Genomic DNA, 8,911 nt, shown 5'->3' with positions numbered 1-8,911 from the left:
TAATTTATTGCAATACCTAGATTATAAATTTAGTTAAAAAGTATTCCCACAATCTAGTGAGTTCCAAACTTGGGAAATTAGATTTTTCAATTCGAATGAGGATGAAGAGTAGGAAACACTTTTGTTCAAATGTGAGTAAACAAAAACTTCAAATGAATATGAACCTTCACTCAAAGGTTAAAAATATAAAAATACCTTTACATGAAGGTATTTTCCGTTTGTGCACATTTCCTTGAAATTAAATAATTCACATTGATAAAAATTAGCTTTACCTTCAAATAAAAATAATTTCTATTTTCCTTTGTGTCTATGGTGGGTGGTTGATTGTCTAGTTTGGCTTTTGCCTCTCTCAGTAGTAGTTTTTTTTTGGTTGTCTACAATTTTTTTGTGTATTTTTGTTTTGGCTTTAGTTTTCTGGTCGAGTGTGCAATCTTCATGCACTCTAAGTAATTATTTTTAAGAGATTATGTAAAAGGTTCATGCCTATTCCACTTTAATCAATCAAAACTTTGAATATAAGATTTTTCCATTTATATAAATTATCTTCATTCAAAGGTATTCCATTTATAAAAATTAACTTTCCTAAAAAAAATAATTTTCTAATACGAAGTATCCACCTTCCTTCAAAGGTCCTTGGATACCTTTAAATCGCAACACACTCATTTAATGGTCCTTTGATACCTTTGAATGAAGGTACCTTCATTTAAAGATCCTAGAAATGACCTTTCCATCTCAAGCCTTTGATTTTTCTTAGATTTGTTTGTTTCCATTCTCATGTTGGACTAACAAATGGAATGAATATGGTAAGATAATTTGCTAGATTGTAGCCCTCACAACAATATTCCTAGGAAGTATAATTTTAGATACATGTAATTTAATTATTATAATATATTATACTTTTTAGTGAGCATAGGTTTTTTTGGTGTTCATCATTTCTTTTGCTACATACATATGAAAAAACAGTAAAATAGATTTATTATTTTTGAAAAATATATGTGCCATAGGTATTGATGTTCTCATTTCAACAAAAATGAATAAATTAGTTTAAATACATATAAAAAAGGCTATGTTGTATGGTAAAAATCCATGTCTAAACTATGATTAATCTAACTTAAAAAGATTCACTAAAAAATATGGTACAAAAAATCATGAAAAAAGTTGTGTGCACTAGATATTGGTGTCACAAATATATGTTTAGAGATTCATAACTTTTTTCTTTTCACAAAAATGTTACACTATATAATAGAAATATGGCTTTTTTAACTATGTTGCTTATGCAGTTGGTGCAATTGCATTTCTCCTTTACAAGCATGTACGTTCATCAAATTAAAAATACAAACATTTGCCTTGTCTTCAATATAAGCTTAGGAATCAAAGTCAAATGAATGATTTATACAAAAAAATTGGCAAGAAATTACAAACTAAGAAAGTATTCAATGGAATTCAAACTGTGTTTAAATAAAATGTGATATAATATTCATATTTATAATTATGAATTGACCCAAGACATTAAATATATGCAATATATAATATAGGTATCATATTTTCTAGATAATGCAATGTAATGTTTTTTAATAATCAATATTTTGAATTACACTCCATCATCTTAAATCAAGATAATGAATAAAAAAAATAAAATAAAAGAAGTGTATCATTCAACAAACTAAATACAAGTAAGAAGTGAGGTGATGTGCAAAGAAAGATATTACTCTCAAAGTGTTCTGAAGAATGATATCTTGACATCTTTTAGATAAGTAGGAGATATTTTCCACAGCAAGTCAAATTATGATATTGCTATCAGGATTCAACTGTGTAGTTTTCGAGTCAAACTCATTGACCCATGATTCATGAGTCAATGAGTTTGACTCGAAAACTACACAATTGAATCCTGATAGAAATATCATAATATTTTAGATAGGTATATTTAAGATGTTGGAATCCAAGAACACTGAGAGGGGGGGTGAATCAGTGTTTTGCCGGAATGTTCAATTTTAACCTTATTATAACATGCATTCACCAACCGGTAAATCGATACATATAAAACTGAAAGAAGTAAAGCAATCAATAAGCCAATCACACAAATGAATACCATAACATAGAGAATTATACGTGGAAAACCTCAAAGAGGAAAAACCACAGTGGTATTTGTGACCCACAATATCAATCCACTGGCCATATGAAAAGATATTACACAATATGGGGGCCTGCACATGCAGGAAGGCTTACAGCCTAGAGCACATTGCTCATCACAAAGAAGTCTCACTGACTACAGTCACTTTCAATAAGAAAACATAAAAATGAACTCATTTAATGCATCTGCTATACCTGATTGAGTTCTGGTTCAAGCCAGGTTCCGGTTTTGAAACCCTAAACCCTTACCAGAATAACGTCTTACATGAATGTCCTCATATACATGATCTTCGCATTACAAAACATCATCACATTCTCCTATCTCAAAAATGATCTAATCAACTGACCTCTATACCCTTACAGTCCTTCATGACTCATGTCGACTTACATAGATAATTACAAAATGAATATACATGTCGGCCTATTACATAAATAAATAAATATCAAAATGAATTTATGATTGCCTTATCTCCTAATTGATGTCGACCTCCTATACCAGTATCCTGTTGCAAGTCATGTCGGCTTGCAATGCCGGTAACCATAGAATCCTTTCTACCGATGAAGATATGTGCTAGTGTCGGTGCTGGTGCCGGTGAAGTGTCTGCCGATGAACAACCAAACCAAGGAATGAAGCCAGAACATGTTGCCATCAACGACAACATATGAAACCAATCAAATGAGTGTTAATTGGTAACAATCTCCGCCTTTGGCATTGATGGCAACACTCATGTGAAAAATGATAATGGTTTCCATTTGCCGATTTCACTCTGAGACTGCTCCCCCTGAGCCGAATATCCATATATGATCATGATCTGTACAAATACTCCATATCTCCTCATGTCAAGAATATATTTTTCACCTATACCTCCCTCTTTGACATCAATGCCAAAAAAATACCAAAAATCGAGACGAAGAATGAAAGTCTGTACAATGAATGTGTCCCAAAACATCTTACCGGAGCTGAATATACTTGAAAATTTCTGGATAGACTTTCTCCAAATTCTCTAGATAGGTGTCCCAACCTGATTTGAACGTATCGGAAATAGATACAAGTCCATTAAGCATATGAGCATAGGACTCTTTCTCTTTAAGCTCTATCAGCATGGGCCTACCAACCATATCAATGCATTCCTTCTTATGTACACTCAAAGAGTCCAACAGGAAACTCACCAATTCTTTGAGCCCTTTAGCTCTCCTAATGATTTTGTCTTTATCCCTTTCAAGAGTTGAAACTTGAGCTTCCAATATCAAAATTTGTCCATCTATAGATGTAGTCAAAGAATTTGGGCCATCAAAAGAATTGAATATACCTACAATTTTCTCCCGAGAATCCTTAATTCCTTTATCTATATCTGCAGTAAGTAAACCTATGTTACAACATACTCTGTAAATATTAGTACATTGCCTTAAAGCATTATCAGTCAACTTCAGTTTATCATTAATCTCTTTCTTCTCTGATTCAATCATCTGATCAAAAGTAGCTCTCTTAGTGTGTGTGAATATCTCCAAAACCTGTCGGTTAGATATCTGTTGTAAAGATTGAAAATCCTTAGAAATGTGCTCTGTGATTATTTTGAGCTTGCCGGATGGGCTTGCTCCCCTATCAAAATGGCACTCTAGGACAAGTCTATGCAAAACTGGGATTGACTGATCAGTAATTCCTTTGTCCATAGATCCTTCCTTCATCATCTTATGTGCAACCATCATCATGAGCTCAGTAGAACTCATCTATGTTATGCTCTTCTTCTCTACCAGTCATTTCCAATTAAGAGACCTTTTTTGATGAATCACGTTACTTGTGATGAGGGAGCTGCCTTCCTAATGAAGAGGCCCAACTTTCAATTCAAGGCCACATTTTAAACCTAGTAAAGCAGCACAAAATTCAGCATCATTGTTAGTTGTTACTCCCAAATATTTTAATTTTAGCTAAGCACAGTGTCATTGTTCAATCCCTTGCCATATACCTTATACCAGTAAATCTTGGATTGCCTTTAGATGCCCCCTCAAAGTTAACTTTTACCTAGTTGAATTTGTTGCAAGGTGTACGCCCTTGGTTTCCTTGTGTTGTGCAGCTCAACGCTCCGATTTGTGACATTGCTTGACAACACCAACCTTGGAATTCTAGGGAAGAATAGCTTTCTGAATCCCATTAACAAAAGACAATGTAATGCTTCTTAATAATATGTATTTATAAATTAATAATATTCTAAAAAGGACATAATTTTTTTAAATTGAAAACATATTAAAAAATGAAAAAGATGAATAAAAAAATATTTAGGTTTTTTTTATCGATAAATCCTTTTGTCAACTTTTTAATTTTTCCTCTAACTTCGCGCGTGCATTGAAAATTAATGATGGTGAGTGTGAACCCTTTGACACGCAACGCAAGAGGGAAAACATTACCCGCAACTTGATTATATTTTGCTTCAAGGGACTTTGGCCATGGGAAAAGTCGACGCTAGAGGTGCGGCACTTATTGCGTTAATCAGACCAGACAATAATTTTGTTTTTTTCCACCACGACCAAGTTTGCAAACACGCTAAATTGACTGGACTTGTGCGTTAAATTTTTGACAACACAAACGAGCCAAGAGCCAAACTCTGGCGACTTAATGGCCTCTTCGATGTGATGTTTATCTTTCACTTGACTTTCCACCATAGAGGTTCTCTTGGATATATATATTAACGCCTGAGGAATGTTCGTTCGGTCGCTAACAATTTAGCGATGGAAAGCAGGGCAAAATTATGTTTTTTTGCACTTACAGTGCGTATTCAACTGCAGAGTTATGGTGCTGCAGTCGATGCTGGAGATACTCTTTCGTTGGGCACCTCGCTCACTGGAAATCAGACAATCATTTCAAAGAACGGCACCTTTGAATTGGGATTCTTCAGCCCAGATGGAAGCAACTGGTATATTGGCATCTGGTATGCCCAAATACCAGAGAAAACGTATGTTTGGTGGCTAAAAGGGGAAACTCCCGGGCTGAAACTCTGGTGTTTTGAAACTGTCAAGTGAAGGGAATCTGGTATTGTTGGATGCACAGGGCGCATCTGTTTGGTCAGTCAATACAATAAACAAGGCATCCCGGGCTCTGCTATTGGATTCTGGTAATTTTATAATGCTAATTGACGACAACAAATCTGAAACTGTTTGGCAGAGTTTCGACAATCCTGTAGATACCTGGTTGGCAGGGATGGTGTTCGGTGGACAACAAAAGCTCTGTCTCTTGGAGAAACTCATTAGATCCTGCTCCTGGGCTTTTTTCCTTACACATGGGCTTTTCTCCTTTCATGTGGATCCATCTGGGGCCAAACAATTCGTGCTGACATGGAACAATTCTGTACAGTATTGGGACAGTGGAACTTGGGATGGAAAAATTTACAGTGGAGTTCCAGAAATTGCAGACAAACGTCAGCTCAATATCAGCGTTGAAAGTAATAGCTCAGGTTTGTTTGAAAGTTATACGTTGATTCCTCCGTTTAGTGCACTCATACGTCTCGTCGTGACTAAGTTCGGACAAGTGAGAGTGTATGCATTCGATGGCAGTAAATGGAGCATGTTCTGGACTATGCCAGGAGATAGATGCGCCGTATATGGTCCCTGTGGTGACTACGGAACCTGTGATTCCCGAAATATTCAGCTCTGCAGCTGCGGAGAAGGCTTCAAACCCACAGACAATAGTGCCTGGCTCTCGCAAGAGTGGGAATCCAGTGGCTGTGTTCGGAAGAATCCATTAAGATGCGATGCCATTAGTGGTAACACTGACGGATTCATCGACCTTGGTGTCACTTTGCCTGACGATTTCGCCTCCTCATACCCTGTATCCACAAACAAAGATTGCGAGGAAGCCTGCCTCCGCAACTGCTCCTGCACCGCGTTTGCTTTCAATCCGCCTTCAGGGCCCTGTTAAATCTGGTCCAGATATTTGTTTAACATGCGCAACTCGACTACATCAAAAAGCAATTTAAATGTCTTTATTCGGGTAAGTGAATCTCAAATTTCTACGAAACGCAAAAGCACAATCACAGTGAGCGTAGTGCTTGGTATTGTAGGTGCACTCACCCTTGCTCTGGGTATCTCTTCAATTTTAATTTGGCGAAGGCATCAGCTGCGGTCGATGGACTGGCGTGCAGATTTCCCATATTCCTTTCTCACAATTTTTAGTTACAAGGAATTGAAAACTGCATCGAGGAATTTGAGGTCTAAGTTAGGGAGGGGAGGATTCGGCTCCGTGTTTAAAGGATCTCTACCAGATGGTACGCTTGTGACCGTAAAGAAAATGGAGGGTTCGAGACAAAATGAGAAGCAATTCAGAGCGGAAATCAGTTCTCTTGGAAACATTCAACATGTGAATTTAGTCAGGCTACGAGGGTTTTGTGCAGAAGGATCGAGACGGCTTTTGGTTTATGATTAGATGCCCAACGGCTCTCTGAATTCCTTTTTGTTCACAAGTCAGTCCAAAAGTAAAGGGAGGGTACTCGACTGGAAGATCCGATTTGAGATCGCATTAGGCACTACAAAAGGGTTACTTTATCTTCATGAAGAATGCAGAGATTGCATCATTCACGGCGATGTCAAGCCCAAAAACGTTCTGCTGGACAGTAATTTGTCACCAACGTTAGTGGATTTCGGGCTGGCAAAGCTTATGGGTAGAGATTTCAGCCGCGTTTTGACCACTACAAGAGGAACGAGAAGGTACTTGGCTCCAGAGTGGATCTTTGGTCTTCCCATCTCTACCAAGGTTGATATCTAAAGTTTTGGTTTGACGCTTTTGGAAATCATTTCGGGGCAAAGAAACGTAGACTTAAACGTCCAAGATTCAAGTAATTTCTACTTTCCTTCATGGGCTGCAACGAAAGATTACCAAGGGAGCACGATTAATATTGTGGATTAAGATGTTGCAGAGGAGGCCGCAGATGTGGAAGAGGTGAGAAGAGCACGTGTTGTAGCGTTGCTATGCATTCAAGAGGACGAGGAAGTGAGGCCTAGCACGGGGCAAGTGGTGCAGATCCTGGAAGGGAAGATAGAGCCTCAAACTCCGCAGATTTCGAGCTTTGAACACCCCAAGTGACACAAGCAGCTACAGCGATGGCAATGTTACTAGTAATAAATATGTTAATGGAACAATGCATTTTAAAATGGTTAGCATGTTATTTAGGCTTACACGTTAATTTAATTATAACTAGTATTTTAACCATTGCAATAAATTTATGATTTATGTATGTGACGTTTCATTTGTTCTAAAAGGTTATAAGGATAGAAAAGTATGTAAGTTAATAGGTTAAAAAGATTATTTTTTATTATCTATATGCTATACAATTTTAAAATATGTATTATAATATATACAATATTTGAAAAATGTTTATATTGTATATTTGTTTATAATTGATAGAAATATTTATAACGATTTCAATTTTGAAAATTTAGTAGATAATTCTCTTTTTTCTGTATAAAATGAGCTTGGAAAGTGTTTTTATTTTTCTTGTTCTTTTGTTTTGTTTCTAGACATTGAAACATATCATAAATGCATTGCTGGTCTAAGGTGCAGTATAGAGAGTAGAAATATTATCTTAAGAAAATAAATTATAGGTGAGAAAATATTATTTTGGTACAACATGAAAAAATTACTTGATGTAGTAGTCTATGAATGTCAATCCTACACATGTACACCATAAAGTTGTGAATATATTAGGTTATAATTGCTTTTTTGTAACGAATATACTATGAAAATTGTAACATAAAACATAGATTGAAAGTTTATGTACAAAACGTTGCATTGGAAACTACAAAAGGCTATATAAAAAGTACAAGTTACATTAAATATCTATTTTCAATTAGTAATAACATTTTTTATAGAGTTTATTACTAGAAATAGTTATGATATATTGATCAATGATAAATAAATTCAATTTCAAAGGTATTTCTTGAAGCATTATCTTTACATATTATGGTGAAATGTGTTGTTTTGATCATTAGATCATTTTTAGATGATAATGGATCTAGCCTTAACATACATTAAGGATTATATCAGATTACTAGAAGTAGAAATGTTAAGGATACAATCGTTGAATCTTACTATTAAAAAAATTGATATTACACATAGAAGTTATGTGGGTGTTTTTTTTGATGTAAAAATTTGGGTTACGCTTACTAGCTCTTAGTTTTTGGGTGAAAATTTCAAAGTCATGAATGACAATTCAAGCCAACTTATTGGTACAAATTGACTTAAGTATTTTTATTGAATTCAATTTTGGTCAAATATATAGTCTACCTGGATTGATTCTAGCTAAATTAATTCTAGGCCATAAGTTTTTTAAACTAAAAGTATCCAACGAATACATATACATATACATCATGACCTTGAGACCAATTTACCAAATAGTAAAATTATTTTTAAAAAAATGATACTCTCAAAAAATTTACTATTATAACTTTCAAAATGAAATATATAATATGAAATATGCTACTGATAATTGATAATGGTAAAGAATAACAAGCCACCTCAAGGGGCTAAAACTCCACATATCTCCAATGAGAACATAATTGACTCTCTTATGATCAAATAAGAATCAAAACATCCTATATATGTCGTACTTATTCCTAGAATAATAGCAAAGAAAAATTAGATAACAACATATAATCCCTACACTAACCTAATTAACTAAATAAGTATAGTAATGATAATATGACTTAAGTAATTGTTAAGGTAGTCATATGATTACTACTTATAACCCTATACACTCTCTAGGATTAAGGGTGTAGCACACCCCCCTCTTCAAAG

The 8,911-nt window shown here is 34.9% G+C and overlaps 2 protein-coding genes across 2 annotated transcripts; both read left to right on the top strand.

The window, feature by feature from the left end:
• The first annotated feature begins 4,854 nt into the window (after positions 1 to 4,854).
• On the top strand, positions 4,855 to 6,040 carry LOC131061743 (G-type lectin S-receptor-like serine/threonine-protein kinase At2g19130). The gene is made up of 2 exons (XM_057995567.2): positions 4,855 to 5,054; positions 5,143 to 6,040. Exons 1-2 carry the CDS (start codon positions 4,855 to 4,857, stop codon positions 6,038 to 6,040), a joined length of 1,098 nt encoding a protein of 365 aa, XP_057851550.2.
• A 24-nt stretch (positions 6,041 to 6,064) lies between these two features.
• Positions 6,065 to 6,544, top strand: LOC131874196 (G-type lectin S-receptor-like serine/threonine-protein kinase At2g19130). Its single transcript, XM_059217458.1, has one exon. The coding sequence runs from the start codon at positions 6,065 to 6,067 to the stop codon at positions 6,542 to 6,544; it is 480 nt and encodes a 159-aa protein (XP_059073441.1).
• Positions 6,545 to 8,911: the final 2,367 nt, after the last annotated feature.

This window comes from Cryptomeria japonica, chromosome 3 (genome assembly GCF_030272615.1).
Source record: "Cryptomeria japonica chromosome 3, Sugi_1.0, whole genome shotgun sequence".
NCBI lineage: Eukaryota > Viridiplantae > Streptophyta > Pinopsida > Cupressales > Cupressaceae > Cryptomeria > Cryptomeria japonica.
This window is presented reverse-complemented; position numbering and strand designations above follow the sequence as displayed.